Source organism: Ips typographus, linkage group LG2 (genome assembly GCF_016097725.1).
Source record: "Ips typographus isolate SLU linkage group LG2, UJ_Ityp_2.0, whole genome shotgun sequence".
NCBI classification, from domain to species: domain Eukaryota; kingdom Metazoa; phylum Arthropoda; class Insecta; order Coleoptera; family Curculionidae; genus Ips; species Ips typographus.
In genome coordinates this window covers 14,622,131-14,643,206 of record NC_138423.1, presented here as the reverse complement: position 1 = coordinate 14,643,206, position 21,076 = coordinate 14,622,131, and the positions used below count along the sequence as shown (strand labels likewise).

The 21,076-nt window shown below is 33.9% G+C and overlaps 3 protein-coding genes and 1 long non-coding RNA gene across 5 annotated transcripts; 2 read left to right on the top strand and 2 right to left on the bottom strand.

Annotated features, from left to right (window-relative positions):
• Positions 1–214: 214 nt before the first annotated feature.
• Positions 215–2,956, top strand: LOC145724051 (uncharacterized). The gene has a single exon (XM_081972119.1). The coding sequence runs from the start codon at positions 215–217 to the stop codon at positions 2,954–2,956; it is 2,742 nt and encodes a 913-aa protein (XP_081828245.1).
• Positions 2,957–5,352: 2,396 nt separating this feature from the next.
• On the bottom strand, positions 5,353–7,134 carry LOC145725321 (cytochrome P450 4c21-like). 2 transcript variants are annotated; one of them, XM_081974035.1, is made up of 4 exons: positions 6,918–7,134; positions 5,949–6,024; positions 5,824–5,897; positions 5,353–5,766 (listed from the first exon to the last, which is right to left on the bottom strand). In XM_081974035.1, the coding sequence occupies exons 1-4, from the start codon at positions 7,072–7,074 to the stop codon at positions 5,549–5,551; spliced, it is 525 nt and encodes a 174-aa protein (XP_081830161.1). In that variant the 5' UTR covers positions 7,075–7,134; the 3' UTR covers positions 5,353–5,548. The 2 variants fall into 2 exon arrangements, with proteins under 2 accessions (XP_081830161.1, XP_081830160.1); XM_081974034.1 differs by having other exon boundaries at positions 5,824–6,024; positions 6,918–7,123.
• Positions 7,135–10,857: 3,723 nt separating this feature from the next.
• Positions 10,858–21,076, bottom strand: LOC145725315 (uncharacterized). Its single transcript, XM_081974024.1, is given in 13 exon segments — positions 10,858–11,000; positions 11,056–11,206; positions 13,609–13,787; positions 14,119–14,366; positions 14,422–14,670; positions 16,897–17,092; positions 17,148–17,243; positions 17,304–17,365; positions 17,368–17,447; positions 17,505–17,632; positions 17,689–17,719; positions 17,777–17,928; positions 20,893–21,076. Coding segments are annotated over 13 exon segments (1,692 nt in total). The 5' UTR covers positions 20,995–21,076; the 3' UTR covers positions 10,858–10,982.
• Positions 11,221–12,377, top strand: LOC145725324 (uncharacterized). The gene is made up of 2 exons (XR_014177225.1): positions 11,221–11,907; positions 12,230–12,377. It is a non-coding gene; the product is annotated as an uncharacterized LOC145725324 (long non-coding RNA).

The window sequence follows — 21,076 nt, the reverse complement described above, 5'->3', positions numbered from 1 at the left end:
AGATGCCCTCAATAACACAACATGAGACAAAACTTGGAAGGCAAACTATCACTTTCTGTTACGTTTTCTTAATTCCGCCAGTTCTGACCTAAAAATTACAATTTTCAACGTAAATTTCATCTAGATTGCAGGAGAGCATTGGATAAAATTTGGAAAACCTCTATAGAAACATTTGACTGTTGAATATTAGATGAAACTATAAAAAAAAAGCGAGATGAGGTGGCCGGGAGTGGGTTCGGTGGATGTGGACGAACACAGAGTGTACTATGCAGGAACACAAGATGGTAAGTTTCTGAATGGGGTGGGCATTGTTGTCACCAAGGAGATAGCGCAGAGTGTCATGAACTTTGTCCCATTCTCAGAAAGAGTCCTTCTAATACAGATTAACGCCCGACCAGTAAATCTAAACATCATCCAGATTTATGCCCCCACTGCAGATAAAGATGAAGGGGAAGTTGAAGAATTATACAGGAATGTCGCCCAAATACTCGAGAGGCTACCCAAAAAAGAAGTTAACATCATCATGGGGGACTTTAACGCAAAGTTGGGAGCTGGAGAAAAAACCGAGCTCATCGGGTCTTTCGGTTTGGGAGAGAGGAATGAGAGAGGAGATATGCTCGAAAAATTTACAGACGAACACGGCCTTGTAGTCCTCAACACACAGTTCAAACAACCACCGAGGCGTTTATACACATGGAGATCGCCCCTTGATAAACCTGGGAGAATAGTCAGGAATCAAATAGACTACGTACTAGTCAACAAGCGGTACAGAAACAGCTGCTTAAGTATGAGAACCTTCCCGGGAGCAGATATGCGAACCGACCACGTGCCAGTTATCGGAAGATTCAAAGTGGTTATGAAGAAGATAAAGAAAGCTGCTCCATTAAAAGTTAACCTAAGACAGCTGAAAAACGGGAAGATCAAAGAATGTGTAGAGAAAGAGCTGAATGCAGCAATGGCAGAAACAACAGAAGATAGCTCAGTAGAAGAACACTTGAATCACCTGAAAAGTAAAGTGGAACACATTAAGAACACTATTCTAAAGGAAAACGGACAAAGAGTAAGGAAGAAAACCTGGATGACAGATTACATATTAAACCTAATGGAAGAGAGAAGATTGAACAAGAATAACACCATAGAATACAAAAGGATAAACAACATCATAAGGAACGAAATACGAATGGCTAAAGAAAAGGAACAGAAAGAGAACTGTGAGGAGATAGAGGCACTGCAGTTGAAATATGACTACTTTAACGTCCACCGGAAGGTGAAAGAAGTCACTGGACAAAGAAGGAATACAAACTTAGGGAAACTAGTTGACGCTAATGGAAACATCATTGTAGACATGGAAGAGAAGAAGAAGATGTGGACTAGGTACGTAGAGCACCTCTTTGAGGATAATAGAGAGAGCCCCCCAGATCCCCGGAGTAACGCACAGAGTGGGCCAGAAATAATGGAATCAGAAGTGAGGGCAGCTATAGAGCAGAGCAAGGAGGGAAAAGCAGCAGGACCTGACAACATCCAGACAGAGTTCCTGAAACTTCTAGACGAAAATGGATTAAAGAAGATCACCAAACTTTTCAACAACATCTACAAATCAGGTAAAATACCACAAGAATGGCTAGTCTCAGAGTTCATTGCACTGCCAAAGAAACAAGGCGCAAAACGATGTGAAGAATATCGAACGATAAGTCTGATGAGCCACCTGCTGAAAACCTTTCTCAAAGTCATCCATAAAAGAATATACAATCGATGCGAGAACCTAATCTCTCGAAACCAGTTCGGGTTCGTCAAAGGGATGGGAACCAGAGAAGCACTCTTTGCTGTCCAAGTCCTTGTCCAGAGATGCAGAGACGTTAACCTTGACGTTTACTCTTGTTTAATTGACTACGCCAAAGCATTTGACCGGGTTCAACATGGCAAAATGATGGAAATATTAAAGAAGACAGGGATCGATACCAATGACCTGAATATCATAAGTAGCTTGTACTGGGGCCAGTCGGCAACAATAAGAGTCGACGGAGAAACAACTGAGGCCGTCAAAATAATGCGAGGAGTGAGGCAGGGCTGTGTACTCTCACCCCTGCTATTCAACATCTACTCCGAGCAGATTTTTAAAGAGGCGCTCGACGACGAAGAAGAGGAGGGCATCTCAATAAATGGGAAGAAATTGAGTAATATAAGATACGCGGACGACACCATCGTGTTCGCAGATAGCCCACAAGCACTACAACAACTTATCAACAAAATAGCAAGAGTTAGTAAGGAATATGGTTTGGACATAAACATACAAAAGACCAAAATTATGGTCATTAGCAAGAACAAGATTGACAACATCCAGTTATCCATCAACAACCAACCAATAGAGAGAGTACCACACATCACGTACCTGGGAACACGTATAAACGAGAACTGGGACGCAACTCCAGAGATCAAATCACGAATCGCCAAAGCCACAGCCGCCTACAACAAAATGAGCCAACTCTTCAGAAGCCATGATCTTACACTGGAAACAAAAATGAGACTTCTCAGATGTTACATCTTTTCTATCCTCTTATACGGGACGGAATCTTGGACACTCAATGAAAGCACATCCAAGAAAATAGAAGCCTTCGAAATGCGACTCTATCGAAGAATGATGAGGATATCATGGACCGAACATATCACTAATGAAGAGGTACTAAGAAGGATGAATAAACAAAAAGAAATTATGAACACCATCAAGATCCGAAAACTGCAATATCTGGGCCACATCATGAGAAACGACTCCAGGTACTCCTTACTCCAGACAATCATCCAGGGAAAAATCGATGGAAGAAGAGGTCCAGGAAGGAGAAGAATAAGTTGGCTGCATAACCTCAGGAAGTGGACCGGAAAAACATCAACCGAACTCTTCCGCATTGCCGTAAACAAAGTTAGGCTCGCCATGCTGATTGCCAACATCCGTAACGGATAGGAACCACAAGAAGAAGAATAAAAAAAAAGATTTGAGAATCAAAACTGAATCAAATTTTGTGGTTATCAATACTGACGAAACAGTAAATTTGGTAAAAATCAGAAACGTCACACTGTTGAATACGGTAAAAACAAAGAAAAAACCGAGAAAAAACTTTAACTGCAAATTATGTTTCTTTTTCCTAAATTGAGATAATAACGGACCCTGAAAACTAGAAATTTTATTGTAAATTTAATCTAAATTTCAGGACCTTTCTAGAAAAAAAAATCATTTAACTTTTCCTAAATTCTGGCAACTATAAAATACGAAAACGAATATTGCAAATTCTACTTAAAATCTATACTACAAATTCAGAACCGTATTGAGTATATTTGGCAAAAAATCCTCAAAAACGTCAGACTCTGTTTAGTAAATACTAAAAACAGAGAAAATCACTTAAAAGTCAAGTCTGTCAATTCTTTTTACTTTTTCCCAAATTTAGGCAGTTCCGGAACTGAAAATTACAAATTCCACTATAATATACAGGGTGTCCCACGACGAAAGACCTCGATTGATATTGGAAAAAGTATAAATAGGAGAGTTTTGAAAATTTGGTAGGATACTGATGTGGGCATGCCCAATCCAACTAAAATATTTTCAAGATGGTTGCTCTTCCGCTTATACCGGAAGTCGATCACAACTTTCTTATTTTAAATAGAACACCCTATATATTATTACATATTTGGATTCCTCACAAAATTCTGACCAACTTTTGTATAGAATGCCCTATGCCTATCTCTAGCCGTTTTCGAAATATTTGATGTTTTTCCAAAAAAGTGACAGTTGCAACGCTGAACATATTTTTGTACTATGTTAAAACCGTATTTCATTTTGCAATGAAACTTTGGGTTATTGTAAATAAAGGATCGTTTTATTAAGCTGAGGGTGCGTAATGACTCATTTGTATACAGGGTCGTCAAAAAAAAATCATAAAGTTGCCACTAAAAAAAATGAAAAATCTCAAGTTTTTTAAATAGAAACCCACATTTTTTATGACGGAATCATTTTGAGCATTAAAAATTACTCTAAGTTTCAATTTACTTGCCTATACCTAAATCCAACCCATTTCGTTTTATTTGAGAATAAACATTTTTTTATTAGGCTGCATGGTTGGGATTAGCTGGTACTCTAGTTAGCCATGCTTTTGACACACGGTGATATTGGAGAACTGCAAAGCATGTTATGTTGAGCGTTGCAACTGTCACTTTTTTGGAAAAACATCAAATATTTCGAAAACGGCTAGAGATAGGAATAGGGCATTGTACACAAAAGTTGGTTAGAAATTGCAATTTCTACATTTGTATTATTAAGGATTGGTTTTGTTTTAATAGCTTTTATCTTCACAGATCCCGTATTCTTAAAATTTTCAATTATTTGCTTGACAGCTTTTCGTGATGGGTTTGGTTTTTCTGGATAACGAGCGGCAAATACCTCACATGTTCTACTCACAACTTTATCACATTCTCCGTAAATAATAAACAGATTTAAGTAATCTTGGTTTGAATAACGTAACCGCGACGGCATATTTGCAGTTGTCAAAACACTCAAAACTAGTGTTATTAACATGCCCTGCAGGTCTCCAATATCACCGTGTGTCAAAAGCATGGCCAACTAGAGTACCAGCTAATTCCAACCATGCAGCCGAGCATGCAGCCTAATAAAAAAATGTTTATTCTCAAATAAAACGAAATGGGTTGGATTTAGGTATAGGCAAGTAAATTGAAACTTATAGTAATTTTTAATGCTCAAAATGATTCCGTCATAAAAAATGGGGGTTTCCATTTAAAAAACTTGAGATTTTTCATTTTTTTTAATGGCAAGTTTATGATTTTTTTTTGACGACCCTGTATACAAATGAGTCGTTACGCACCCTCAGTTTAATAAAACGATCCTTTATTTACAATAACCCAAAGTTTCATTGCAAAATGAAATACGGTTTTAACATAGTACAAAAATATGTTGAGCGTTGCAACTGTCACTTTTTTGGAAAAACATCAAATATTTCGAAAACGGCTAGAGATAGGCATAGGGCATTCTATACAAAAGTTGGTCAGAATTTTGTGAGGAATCCTAATATGTAATAATATATAGGGTGTTCTATTTAAAATAAGAAAGTTGTGATCGACTTCCGGTATAAGCGGAAGTGCAACCATCTTGAAAATATTTTAGTTGGATTGGGCATGCCCACATCAGTATCCTACCAAATTTTCAAAACTCTCCTATTTATACTTTTTCCAATATCAATCGAGGTCTTTCGTCGTGGGACACCCTGTATTCTAAATATACGGATAGTATTGGGTAAATTTGACAAAAAAAGACGATTTAGTGAATACAATAAAAATAAAGAACTAAGTGTAAGTTACGACAAGTTAGTTTTTGTTTCATATTATTATGAACACATTGTACAAAAAACTAAACAAAACGTACAAAAGCGGAAAAGTAGAAAGTTTAGTTTTCTTGAAACTCTTATACCGCATTTTATGGAAGTATATACAGGGTTAACTTCAATGTGTCTCTTATACATAAGTTAAGTATTTCATTTTCTAAGCATTGTTAATCAAACACCAGGTACATTTTTATCTTACCGCATATAATATCAAGAGTGCATAACGAAATTAAATTTGAAATCTCCACACTTGAACTGCCAACATTTTGTCGTAATTTCCTAATCAAATTGTCGCCCACTGCATCGAATACAGTCAAAAACTGTTGCAGAATTGAAAAATGGAATGTAGGAGTAATAATTTTACGATGAGACCTCCATTTATAACCTTAAAAGTTCCACATTTTGCAGTTTGAGATGCGGTATGTTTAAGGTAACGTTTTACCATCACTGACTAGTAAACCTTGACCCAACCATTGTTTGAAATAATCGTACTGACTAGCCTTGGTGATGTGCACACTGGAACTGTATATTATTTCGCTAAATTCCGGATCTGAAGTGATTACTGACCAGCTGAGTGGTCCATCGTGAAATACTAAAGTGTTACCCAACTCTTTGATACCTTGCATTAAAACGTCCAGGTAAACTGCAATAGTATATTTTCGACGACTTACTTTGAAAGTACCTCATGTACGCTTCCATTTACAAGCAGAAAGGGGTTATTTGCCGCGCGCGAGCAGAAAGAGAGATTTTCTGCTCTAGAGCGTTTTCGCTTTCTACTAACAATCTACTCACCAACTTTTTTCGGCGTTTCCATAACAACGCTTGACATACCTGTTTGAAATAACCACATTCCGTCAAAGTGATTTATCGGTGACAATGAGTTCGAGCGACGAAAATGATGCGAGTTGTCCTTCTAATCCACCCCACAGCAGTCGTCGAAAAAATATCGTCTATATTTCGAGCCAAAAGTACTTTTGCCGCTTTTACATGATTGCAGCGTTCGGCTTCGCCTCAAGCTGCAAATTTCATGTGCAAGCGGCAAATATATACTTTCCGCTCTTAATATAGAATATACTATTCTATATTAAGAGCGGAAAGTACATATTTGCCGCTTGCATATGAAAATTCGGCTTTGCCTCAAGCTGCAATCATGTAAAAGCGGCAAAAGTACTTTCGGCTCGAAATATAGACGATATTTTTTCGACGACTGCTGTGGGGTGGAGTAGAAGGACAACTCACATCATTTTCTTAGCTCGAACTCATTGTCACCGATAAATCACTTTGACGGAATGGCTTTGTTTCAAACAGGTATGTCAAGCGTTGTTATGGAAACGCCGAAAAAGTTGGTGAGTTGATTGTTAGTAGAAAGCGAAAACGCTCTAGAGCAGAAAATGATTCACTTTCTGCGCACGTGCGGCGAATAACCACTTTCTGCTTTGAAATGGAAGCGTACATGAGGTACTTTCAAAGTCAGTCGTCGAAAAAATTAGTTCTAAATAGCTTAGTTAAAACTTAAAATAGTATATACCTACTTACCTAAGGAACCTTTCATAAAAGCCAGAACGTTCACAAAAGGGGCACATGGCACATTTGTCAAATACTTTGAAGTGCCTTTTTTTATTTTTGCCACAACACACAGTATGGACAAACTTAATAAAATAAAGACAACCAACACAAACAACACGAATAACATTTTAGTTCTCTGCAAAAAGTTTGCGAATAAATAAATATTTATAGCCGAATTAGTGCATGATTTGATAACTAAAGATTTATATACAATTTTTTACCGGGATATCAATGTAAAATGTCACAAGGTTAACTAATTATGGATATTTTTACAGTTGTATATAACCTTGAAAAAGGCATGCAGTGACTGCCGAAACGTTGTTTTTAATAAAATAACAATGATATGAGGCCAAACACCTCCTTCTGTGTTTGATTTTTAATTAAAAAGGACGAAAATCCCAAGAAATTGTATCCAAACAATATGGATTACTTGATGTAGGTTTGTATTTGCCTCCATAATTATACAGGGTGTTTCAAGGCTATAATAAGCAAAACCAATTGTACGTTTAAAAATAACTATACAGGGTGGTTCGGTTTTAAATGACAATAATTCACTATTCCCATCAAAAAATAAGTTGTCATGCATTATGTGATTTTTCTGAAAAGGGCTTCCAAAAGGAAAATCGTTCTTTTTTTGTTATAACTGTCAGACAAATTTAGAACAAGCACTTATGAAATTAATACTCATTATGTGATGTTAATGACGTTTGTCAACAGTCCAGTACAGTGGCATAGATTGGAAGGACATTTTACAAGAAAAAGAATTTAATTTCTCCGTCTTTTTTCTACGTCACTGGATATTTTTCATATATGACAGTTTCTTTTAATTTCCTTGTTCAAGTTAAAAAAGAATCTCTTATGAAATTCTGATTTAAGAATTTGTTTTTAAAATTGACTTTGAAACGGTGAAAGTTGACTTGAGAAAATGTCTTTGCAGCCAGTTTTCATAGTATCCAGACAAATTGAAAGAGTTTAGTTTTGAAAATTGACTTAGAAACCACTAAATTTACTTTGGAACGGTGAAAATTGTCTTGAGAGGCTTAAAAAGGGGTCTTTGCAGCCAGTTTTCATGGTTTCCAGACAAATTGAAAGACTTCAGTCTTCAGAATTGACTTGTGAGGCTTAAAAATTCTTGTTGTAGTCAGTTGTCATAGTTTTCAGATAAATTGAAAAACTTTAGTATTGAAAATTGACAGATTCGATTCAATTGTAGATTCGAAAAACTACTTTCTCTAGAATATTTGTCTACAAATTCACACATTTACACCTTGAGACTTATACACCAAAAAATCTGAATTAATGAAAAGTGACATCAAAAACTTAAAACTTTCATTTGAAGTAAGTTTTTATAATTTGAGACAAACTTAAACATTTCAGTCTTGAAAAAAGTCTTAAATACAGGATATTGACTATTTGTAGTGCTTTAAAACTGCTTTCGGCTTGGAAAATCAAGTTTCTAGACTATCTTCACCAAATTTTTGACATAGACGACTTAAAAAACAATTTTTACATTTTCTTAAAAATCTAGACAGTTTTTCGTGCTTTAAGGCTGGTTTCAGTTCACCATTTTCACAAAGTTATTGACTTATCAGGCCTGAAAGCCAGTTGGTACACTGTCCATAGTCTGGAAAATGTCATTTCAAGCTTCTTCACTATTAAGTTGACTTCTACACTCATCGGTGTAAAAAATTGGAGCATTTCTAAGAAATTTGGACTGTATTTAGTTCTTTAAGACTAAAAAATCGAGTTTTAGACTATTTGTAACAGTAAAAGTTTGAAACTCTTCAGTTATGAAAGTAAAACATTTTGACACTAAATGCTACGATATCAGTCTCGAGCACTAATTTTTAGAATTGAATTAGTCCGAAAATTTAATTTAGATTGTTACCAGTGTTTAATTAAATTCTAGACTTGCTTTAGTCCAGATAATCATAAATCTTTGGACTCTCTTAGTCTTAGTAAAATCATTTCTAGCCAAATATACAATAAAAGTCAACTTTTAGACTATTTTTAGCAGAAAAAAATGAGTTTTATGTTCAAAAATCTTTGTCTTAATTTCCGGACTGTTTTTAGTGCTTGAAATCCAGTTTTAGACACTCGACAATGGATTGCAGTCTGAGACTATTCCTAATAGTAAATAACAAGTTTTTAGACTATTTAGTACAAATTTGGAGTCTCACAAGTCTTGAATGTTCAGCTATAGTCTAAAAAATTAAACGCCAGTAAAAATTAGTCAAAAAATCCTGTTTTTTGACTATTTTCAGTGTCAAATATTAACTCGTAAACCTCCCAGATGACCTTTTGATAGTAATAGTAAATAGTGTAATAACCCAGGTAGACATTTTTGTCATTTTTGAATAATATCCAGGGAGCGTAGAAAATATAGTGGAAAAAATGCAAAACAGATTGGATTTTTTTTTAGAAAATACATCTTTATAGGACACGAACCGAGAACGGGTTATGTAGGTGCCTAAACACTGTCATTTGTCAAAAATTTGAAAATTTGAAAGTACAAAAGTTTTAGACAATAATGAACTTTTCTACAAAAAAACCCAATATAATTTTGATCCTAAATATGTCTTGGAAGGAGTTATAAACGAAAGTTTCCAATCACGTAACCACCAACCTTCAACAAAATTTTCAACCTTCTGTAACTCTGTTATCTGTCAAAATTTTGTAAAAAAAACTTTAAAAAGTCAAGTTGTAGATAATTAAATTCTTTACAACAATGCTAGAGGGCTATGAGGCTCTTCAGATTCTCGGATGGGAGTTATAAAGATTATTTCCTTCCTATCAATTTTGACCAATCGCTATCAAGAATTAGTATAACAAATGTAAATTTTAAGTGGAAAAATCACTTGTCAACAACTGTCAACTTAGCTGTCAGCAGTTTTTCCGGAAAAAAATTCGAAAAAATTGCACACTCCTCACAACAACATAAAGAATAGTGTTACCCTTTCTAGCTTGAAAGTTATTGTTCTTATTGTTTTAATTAAAATAAAATGTTTCTTTAACTCAGGAAATAATCTTACCAAATATCCCTCGTGCATCTAATTTTTCCTGTGGAAAAATTGGAATACTCGTTTCTAAGTAATTTGTTTTAACAAATAGCATGAGCGAGAGTGGTTTTAAAAATCATCCGAGTCGAAGACGAGACTATTTGTTAAAACAAATTACTTAGAAACTCGTTTTTTCCGATTTTTTTTCGGAAAAATTAAATGCACTAGGGATATTACCCCCGAATAATCCACAACCAAAGTTCTAAATGCCTAAAAACAATTATTTTTAACCTACCTAAGTCTATTGTTTGTCGAAGTTAGCGACAAACGTTGTTGGAAATTAATTAGTTTACAAAAAGCTCTCTACAGTTTTGACCTTAAATCTGTTCTAAAAAATTTACAAGATGTTTTATTTAAAATAAGCGAGTTACTACCATCATTTTGAAAATATTTTAGATAACTTAATCCTGTCACAAACATGAATAAATAGATATTTATGTAACCAGTTACAAAAAGATCGATTTTGTGTAACGAATGAATGTTTGTAGGGCGAGCGCAGCGAGGTCCTACAATTTGAATGAGTTACATAATAAGACATTTTCGAAACGTGTTGCATACATAATTTTTTCTAATTTTGACCAAAAAGCGGTAAAAACCATCTTTTAAAGTGATTTAACACAAATATTCACTTTCATAGCACCTTGTATAAACAGTGACAACGACATGTTATGATGGATGTCGCCCATATGTTTCTACGGAAATGCATAAAAACAGGGAGTGATGAAATGAACTTTTCATAACTAGTTACATAAAGTGATACTTTATGTAACTAGTTACATAAAGTAAAACGTTTTGTCACTCTAATCAGTTTGGAAAAGTGTCACTTTATATGCCATAATTAGAAAAAACACTTTATTTTGTACAGGTATTTACTGTATATTTGCTGTCAACATAAAAACATTTGATTGTTTAATAAATTAATATTTAACCCAATAAACTTATAATATTTTAGTTTGAATGATGACGCATCTCTGCATTATGGCGCTCCTTTATCCTGCAACAATTAATACGATTATTTTTGTTTTTTACGGAAAGCAAATCAATTTTACCCCATAATAATCTTTTTCGGACAAAATCTTTTCGGCACGAGCTCCAACACCCCTAACCGGTGGTTCCATGTCGTGGATCAAGCGGTAAACTTCGGATTTCTGCAAATAGTCCAAATTCTTCGGTGGCGGTTGGAATTTCAGAAAGTTGATGCTGCAAAAAACACTCTTTTATCAGTTTTGTTGTATTTAAGTTTCTTTTCCTTAAAAAACACACATTGACATACCTACCCCAATACACTGGATCCGTCTAAGTTGTTAGAAGCAAAATGGGGATTAAATCGAGGGTTAAATATGACAAAGACTATTAAGTATCATAACTGCATGTTGGTCAAAGTATTAAATGATAAATCAGGCTTTTAAAAAACATGTTTTTAAAGTTTTTTTTTTTTTACATTTTAAATCAGTTGAAACGTTTTTCTACAGTGTGTCGAAATTATGAACAAAACACTCCTGTAAAATCTTTTTTCTAAAACTGTTTAATAATATGCTTATTACTCACTAGTTTTGAATAAATAATAACACCCGTTACCTACCCGTGAGCAATGAGTCATTACTCATGACTATTACTCGCTGTTTCAGTCCTCCCGCGAATCAAAGTAAAATGGAGTGACGTAACTGTTAATAAAAGTTTTGAATGTAACGTTTGTGAACGTTTGCTTGTTTATTTGTAAAATTTAAAATATTAACCTTTTTGTGAAAACTAGTCCATAGTGTTATTCCTAAACCTTGACTTTCTTTTCTATTTCATTATTACGTCATATTTTTACAGTTATGACATTTGACTGTCAGTTACATTTCTGTCTTTTGTTCTGCTCTAAACCTGAAAACTGTCAAATTCAATCCCATAGGGAGGTACAAAACAAAGAAACATACTTGAAAAGTAACGAAATCAATTTGGTTGAATGGGATTTATACCTTTATTAGTGCATTTTTGACATTTGTAATATTTTTTGTCTATTTTTAACTTTTAGTCAATTTTTAAATATGACAACCGTCAAAATCCTCCCCACCAAGCTGTAAAACCATTAAACAGTCTTAAAATATGGTAAAATCAGTATAAACAGTATCAAACGTAATTCATAGCTTTATAAGTAGAATTTTGACAGTTATGACATTTGGCCGGCAGTTACAGTTTTGTTCTAACCTGGATACTGTTAAATTCAATTCTATGGAGGTACAAAACAACGAAACATACTTGAAAAGTAACGAAATCAGTTTCACTTTGGTTGAATGGAATTTATACCTTTATTAGTGCATTTTTGACATTTGTAATATTTTTTGTCTATGTTTAACTTTTAGTCAATTTTTAAATATGACAACCGTCAAAATCCTCCCCACAAAGCTGTAAAACCATTAAACAGTCTTAAAATATGGTAAAATCAGTATAAACAGTATCAAACGTAATTAATAGCTTTATAAGTAGAATTTTGACAGTTATGACATTTGTTTATTGATTAACAATGAGTTTTAGAACTTTCCCAGAAATTGAAAGCACAGCTCATATCGTCAACGTGAAAAGACTGGGAGGTGACAAATTAGGAGAAATGAACAGTTAATGATATAAAATTGAAACCTAACTGGTTGAAGAAATTGCAGAAACAGTTAAAAACTTTTAGGAAGATGCATTAAAATTATTGAAAAAAGTTTATTTAGTTTTTAGGGATACTTTATAATGAATAAACGCTGAAAGATTAAAGAATTTTTAATCAAGCTGGGAAGAAATTTTCTGAACAAGCTTGAAATGCAGAAGATGTGATTAATTGTGCACACACTAGTGTAGCAAAAATAATGAAAACTGATGATTCAACAACTAATGAACCGAACAGCACAATATAAGACGTGAGAGAAAAAAATAAGAGCTGAAAATGCATCTGCTTTGATTTTGAGTAAAGTGAGAACCAAATTAATAGAAAAAGATGAGAGTGTGTAGAAACTTCTTGATGTAGAAGATATTAAATTAAAATCCATACGACTTATTGAAGATGCTGGGAAAAGTAACATTTCGACTTGTATTTGTATCTCATATTTCCACCCATGCACTAACAACATTTTGGCATACTGCTATTCTGAATATTTAAGTTATCATTGCAATTCAATCAACCAACCAATATTTTAAGGATAACTTGTTTAATAAAACGTATGATTTTAATAGTCCTTGCTTAGGTTATGAGAGTAATTTGAAAAAAATCGAGCAAACTCACTGTTTTCTCTGGAGCTTTTCGTGGTACCATGAAGCAATTCGACTCCCTGGAACTACACACAATAAAACACACTCCATAAAATGTTTTGATTTTCTTTTTTTTGGAGGAGGGCAATTCTGCATCTTAAACAGAAGAACACCAACAAACCACACTTACAATACTTAACTTTGTGATCTTCTGTTTACCGATACACAATCACCTCCTTATGTATTTTTCTCTTTCTCTCCCTCTCAATCACAACAATACCTATAGACCGGTCTCTCTTTATCACCCCAGGGCCATATTTGGTTCCAGCGATCCACCTGAAAAGACGATCACGTTTAACCACAACGTATATGACACTTTTGCCTACCCTTTTGTTTTGCCCACGATCACTTCGGAGTGATCTTCGATTGTTTTGCAGATTTTCTCATCGGATAGTTTAGGGGCGCGAAATTTCGGCACTGTGTCCTCCGGATTGGACCATTTTCTGCCACCAGGTAAGACGATTGGTCGCTGGGTCCAGTCCATTTTGCGTCTCTCTTCTTCTATCTGGTCATAGTAAAACAGAGAAATATCTCAACTGCCAGGCTGTCGGTCGATAGCCAGCTTATAAAGCTGTTAGGGTGACGTTTTTGGCTTAATTTGGATATGTTGTAGCCAATTATTGACGTCACTGTTTTGTTGGCACTTTTGGTTATTGATTAATTGAAAACTACGCCGTAGAACGTAAATTAATTACCAGAATTTTATGAAATGTAGAGTTAAACTGATACGATTCCACATCTCTACAGAAATAATTTTTGAATTTACTGCTTTTGAAAATATTTAGATGGATGATGCTTGTGAAATATTGACAAAGATCAACTTTATGTAAATTTACCTTCTGTTTCTTAGCCATAATCTGCTCCTGTCTAATTTTAGCTTCCTTTTCTTCTTCAGTCAAACCAGCGTAAGGATCCACAATTTCAGGCTCTTGCTGCTCTTCTTCACATTCCACCTGATCATCCTCAACCTCATTACCATTAACCACGTGATCTTCTTCAAGATCATCCAAAGCTTCATCAGCTTCGTTATCGGTTAGATCACATTCAGCATTTTCGGTTACAGACACTGCATCTTCACCATTTTCTACAAAGCGAAATAATTTTGACATGTTGCCACTAGCTCAGTTTTACTAGAATACCTTCTAGGGTTGCTTCAGATGGGTTGTCATCATTGCAATCGCCATTTTCTTCGATGTTTACTTGACAATTTTTGTCCATAACTATTTTGTTCAGTTGTTTAGTTACCGCTTCCAAAGTTACTTGTATCGCTGTAGGGAGTTGGGACAGTGCTAGGAGTTGCTTTTGCACTGCCTCCAGTTGTTGTTCTAGTGATAGTGATGACTCGCATATCACTGGGTCTATATGGATGTCGATGGGCGAGGGCTTCACTAAAACACAAAAGTATGACAAAATGTTGTTTACCAAGATTTAAGAGGATATTTACTAACTAAACTCAACTGCAATTTACATTTGACACGCTTCAAGGAGATTTTAATTTGACTACTTCACATAATGCAATTAAAAATTATTTTATTCAAGAATTGATTTTCTGAGGTAATTCAATTTGTCAAAATGGTATTTAAGACATACAGACAGAAATTGATGGTTCCTAGTGTTTTTAGAGTTATCACTCGTTGAGTTTTGAACGAATTTATTCCAACATTCTTTTGTGCATACTGTAAGCGTTTTTTTTTGGAACGCCCTGTAGTATTTACAGAAATGAAAATATGTACCGTTTTCAGAAACAATGAAAATTCTGTATCTACAGTGGGATTATTTATATTTTATTCAATAGCTAACTTTACTTTTGATCTGACAACATAGTTAAAGTTAGCAAAGGAAAAATAGTTTTCCTCAATTGCCAGAATATGGTGTCAAAATTGACAATCACTGTCAAATTCTTTGATTATTTAAAAACGTACACATGTGGCACACATTTGCTTAATTGGAAAATCTATTTTTTCTGATTAATTTTTTTTTAAGATTACGTTGGACATATTTTAAAAGTAATGCACGGTTTTAAATGGTCGTTTTGGCTTTTTTAGTCAATTTGACAACAAGTTAAAACATCAATTTTAATTTCTTTGTTTTGACAATCTCAACTCCTTCTACTCTAAATTTGACCACTTTTGACAATTTTAGCGTAGAATGACACTTTTGACAGATATGAGATTTTGACAATTTTTTTGTGCAACTAAACAATGTTTTCTATTTTTGGCAGCGTTGCCAAACCGTGTGCACTCATCTTCAACAGACTGTCGCCGAAGGATCGTCAGGAGTTCAAAATTGTCTAAATGACCCCATATAGTCCGGTAAGTCAATTTATATGATATTTTACTGTTTTTCAACGTCTTTGGCATTGAAAATTGACCGGATTGACTGCAAATAGTTCTTCAGTCAGGTAATTTTACCATTTTTCAACATTTTGACCTTTAAAATGGAATAGAACGACTAGAAACAGTGCGTCAAATCAGTGTTCATGATATTTGGCTACTTTTTTTAGGTTTTGACTTTGAAAATTGATTGGAATGACTGGAAATACTCCAGTGTGTCAAATTTTATGATGTTGCTTCATTTTCCACATTTTGACCCTGAAAATTGACTAGAATCACTAAAAATAGTGCGACAAATCAGTGGTCATAATATTTGACTATTTTTAAATGTTTTGACTGAAAATTGACTAGACTGACCGCAAATAGTCCGGTAAGTAAATTTCCATACAATTTGACTGTTTTTCCACGTTCTGGCCATGACAACTGACTAGAATAACTGCAAATAGTCCACTAAAACAGTTTTTAATATATTTGACCCTTTTTAACGTTTTGAATTTGAAAATTGACTTGCACGACTGAAAAAAATAACAAGTAGGTACGTTGATTTTCATGATAATATCTTTTAAAAATTAACTAAAATCACTGCAAATCGTCCGGTAAGTCAATTTTTGAGTTTTGACGTAAAAATTTACTAAAATACTTATATGATTGCATATTATCTTATACGTACATTTTTATGATATATGACAATTTTTCAACATTATGACCTGAAAAATATACTGAGAACGGTTGGTTAAGCCAACTTTCGTGAAAAATTGCAAAATTTCCACATTTTAGACATAAAATTGGCTAGAATGACTGAAAATTACGCGCTAAATCAATTTTTATGATATCTATTCTAAACTGTACATAATCGTTAAGCAAGTTGTTCAAATGTAGCTATTACCATTAATATTTATGTAGTTGCAATCAGAAAAAAAAATCCATTAAAGTGTTCCATTTAAAGTAATCAAAACATATATCAACAATATGACAAGTGATTAATATATGTCAATTTTTACATCACATTTCGGCGATTGGCGAAGAAAAATACTGTAACTTTACTAATTTAAACTATGTTGTCAGATAAAACAGAATTAGCTACTGAGTAAAATATGAACAATCACCTTGTACAACAAAGAAAAATAATAAAATTATTAAAATCAAATAAAAGATATTTACCACTCTTTTTGAACCACTCTATGTATACACAATAATAATTTTCAAATAGTTTTTATGTAATTCTCATAGAAAACTAGATAAATCTAATAACTTGCAACAATAATTGTAATTCTAACTTACAGATTGGTTTAAGTTTTTTAACTGTCTGCTCTTCATTAGGTGGTTCTTCTACTGGACTGGAGTGTTCTTCTTCCACAACCGCTTCCTCTACTTCTTCTATGCAAACTGAAGATTCTTCTTCCATTTCCTTGTCAGATATTTCCAGAGAGTCAATGGAATCGGCGATGGAAGTGTCACGGGAAATTTCCACTTCAGTCTGTTATTATATGTTTACTTTAAGTGTTGTTGTTGTTGTGTAATCAGTTCCTTACCACAACAGGTTCAAACTGTACGGACTTCCGGTGGTTTAGCACTTGGTTAGGGTCTCGTTTAGGCTGTTTAATTATCTTCACTTTATATGGTTCTCCCTGAAAACAAACAGTGCTTCAGCTATAAATTGTTAGAGTTTTCAAATAAATGTAACTTACAATGATTTGCCTTTCTTCGATCAGTTTCTTGGATTGAGGTTTGGGGTTTTTGGGCTTAACCAAAAAGTTGACCACTTCCTGGACTTGGTCGACCTTTGAATGGTCACGTCCTTGCTTTTCGTGTTGTCGACCGTTTGCTCTTGACTATAGACGAAATAAAAATAAAAGTTTCCACTTCCAGTGTGTTACAACTCCATTTACCCTGCCAAGTTTTCCAAATTAATTGGTGGTGAGCCAACTGTATGATCTTTATTGGGCCCTAAAATATGTTTGGATTCACCGGGCACTTTGCTCAAAATATTTTGAACTTCTTCGCTGCTCTCTTCATCCTGTTTGGAAGACAAGTTTAAGAGATTAGGGAGACTACTTTAAAAGGGCGACTTACTAGAGAATCAGGTAAGTCGGAAAACAATCCTCTGAAACCGAATCATAATTATTATTATTAATTAGGAACGTGCGAAATATTGTCTAACCTTCTAACAGCCATTACGAATTTACAGCCAGCTTTGTTAATGAGTTCATGGGCATCCAGATGGGTAACTCCTGCAGTTGGAGTGTCATTTATTCGGACTATTACATCGCCAGCCAAAAGTCCAGCATCTTCGGCAAAACTATTCTTGTTTACCTAAAGAATACACTGATTTGGAAAGTCAATATTCGTGGATACCTAAGCGAAAATCACCATTACAGAACAATTTGTACGTAAAGTTATTTACGTCCTTTTCTATGTAGGAAAAAAGATTAATTACAAAAGATATAATGAATATTCAAAGTGCATATTTTAATACAATTTTCGAGCAAGTAATCATAATTTGTAAATTCAAGAAACATGACTGCAAAATGTGTACTAATTGTAACAATTTGTTATAATTAATCCTAAATAAGACAAGTTATGGCGTTCTTCTTTGTCATGTTTAGTGCAAAACCAGTGTACTTCCATATTGTTTCAATGGTATTTGATAGAGCAGGTTACAGATATATTAGTTTTGCACTAAACTTGCCAATCGAAAACGCCATTAAAATTATGTTTAGTTTGTAAAAGGTCGTCTTATAATTTTTGGGCTGTCTAGCTTAATTTTGCTTTTTATCATAGGTTATATCCCGAGACGTTCAAGTTTTATCGGGTAAACTGTGCATAGGCGATTTTTTTGCAAAATTTTTGCTTGGAAAATGATTGAGACTAAATAATTGGACGATAAAATCCTGAGACCGCAGGTCGAAGGATTTTTTCTAAAGAATTATTTAGTCGAAACCATTTGCCTAAAAGAAAAATGTTGCAAAAAACCTACCAATGCACATTTTACGTGATAAAACGTGAACGCCGAGGGGTATATGTCAAGATTATTTCCTGAAAACTCACATTTTAGTTTATTAACAAGAAAACACCTTAGTTAGAACACAAATACTAAACTAAACGTGATGAAATTAATGATAATATTGAACTCACCCCAGCAGACGACAGATTTTCGTTCAGCCATGTATATTTTTGTTTACATTTCAGATTGACAATCAGACGTCATAATATTTTAATTTATGTAATTTTTTAATGGAAACTACGTTATAGTGATTTATTAATTGTTAATATTGAAGAAAATAGCTTAAATTTTATATGTGTCTAAATCCCGTTTCGTTTAATATCAAATGTTCTTCAAAAAAACGTATTCGAAAAAGGTAGGAGGTGTTTATTCAGTGTAAAATTTTAGCAACTAGGGATTTATTCAGTATATAACGGCTCTCATTGGTCGAACTAGAAAGGTTCATTGAATTTTATTGGCTGCTAGTACAATGAGGGGAATAATCATAAATAAAACATTTAAAGTTATTACTTTGCTGCTGATTAAAACCCAACAGGTTATGAGCCCAGAGTTCATTAAGCTGCGGAAGTAATTTTGATTATTCCCATCATTGTTCCAGCAGTCAATCAAATTCAAAGAACCGGTCTTCCTGTCAAGTTCCACCAATGAGAGCCGTTTTATACTGATTTAGCGTTAAAAAAAACCCCAGCTGTTAAAATTAATAGTGATTAAACACCCCCTAGTTTTTTCAAATATGTTTTTTGAAGAAAATTTGATATCGAACCAAACAGGATTTAGACACTTACAGGGTGTCTCTAAAATGTCTGTACAAAATCCTATGACATATTCCTGACATTAAAATAAGCCGATTTAAAGCAACTTACCTTAGTCCGAAATTGCTCCGTCTTTCAGATACAGGGTGGTAAAGTTAAAAAATAACAATCGATTTTTTTAAATATAATGTACATTTTGTAACATATTACTTTCAAATCTGGTAGCCAGAGTTTTTTGAGATACGAAACCCGAATTTGGACACATTTTTACTGCGGCCGTTAGAGGCCGCTTTACAGTATACCTGATGGTTATAAAATTTTAGTAATTTTCTTCAATATAAACAATAAATAAATCAGAATAACAATGTTTTCATTAAATAATCAATAATTTCATGAATTTGAATATTTTGTATAATTGGTAATCAGAAATATGAACACAAATATGCTGGAGTGATCTCAATATTTTCATTACGTTTATCACTTTTAGTTTAGTATTTTGTGTTGTTATACTAGGTGTTTTCTTATTAATAAACTAAAATGTGTATTTTCAGAATATAATCCTGACATAAGACAAGTTATACAAGCTGATATACAATTTTCTTGTATGCTTAACTCGCTGGAAAGGTTTGTAGACTACTACTACTTAACAGGAATAACACCTTTTTCTCTAATGAAGAGCATAGCTTTGAATAATCTATATGACCTATTCTCAAGGTTCAAAGAGACATATAACAACTTTCTGAGATAGAAAAAGAGCTTCCAACCATGCCTCAAAAGATTCTAGTTCAGGAGAGCTGGATATAAGACCTAGGCTCTATCGTAAATCTGTAAATAAATAGAAACTAGTTGAATAAAACAGGACCATAAAAGCTGCAGTAGAAAAAAGCGAGCAGCAAGAAAGGAATGTTCTCAAAAGGAGTTTTGTCTCCATGAGTTATACTGATGAACAATCTAGTAAAAATGGTATCGACAAAAAAAATGTTCCAATATGATCAGGGTGAAGCAGTAAAGTCAGGTGACCCTCAAACTAGTGAAGAACTGGTGCAAAAGTAAAAAATATCAGTTATCCCTAAAAAGACAAAATTATGAAAGATACATTTTCATTGAATCTTGATGCTCGTGCTAAATGTGACAAATATGGCTTCTCTCATGCTAAGTCTTCATGTGCAGCATTTGCATAAATATCAGAACAGTAGTAAGTTTGTGATTGGTCAAAAAATTCAGCAGCAAGCTGAAAGCTGCTTTTTTTGACCAATCACAAACTAATACTACACTTGTGGACTTCAGGAAAATGACAAATTGAACATTAGGCAATGCATTTAAGAAATTTGTTTTGAATGTTCTTTCTTCAAAACCATTACACACAATAATGGTTACACTTTCTCTTCATCATCACTTTCTTATATTCAGTTTTTTAAGCTACCCTGTATACACAATAGTACTATTCACATTCTGCGAAACTTTAGTAATTTATAAATCAAATGAGTTATTCAACTATTTTTACTTTTAGGGAAAATTTACCTTTACGACCACTAAAGGTTCATCAAAGTCAGCACCACCGACCAACCGGAAACCCCAATGCGCTCCGGAATCCGGTTTGGAAAATGTCAATTCAACCGCCATTTTTTCGGTAAAAATTTCCTCGAACACTAAACTAATTCACTTTCGGTTGAGTCACATGTGATCTAATTTCCAAACTGAATTT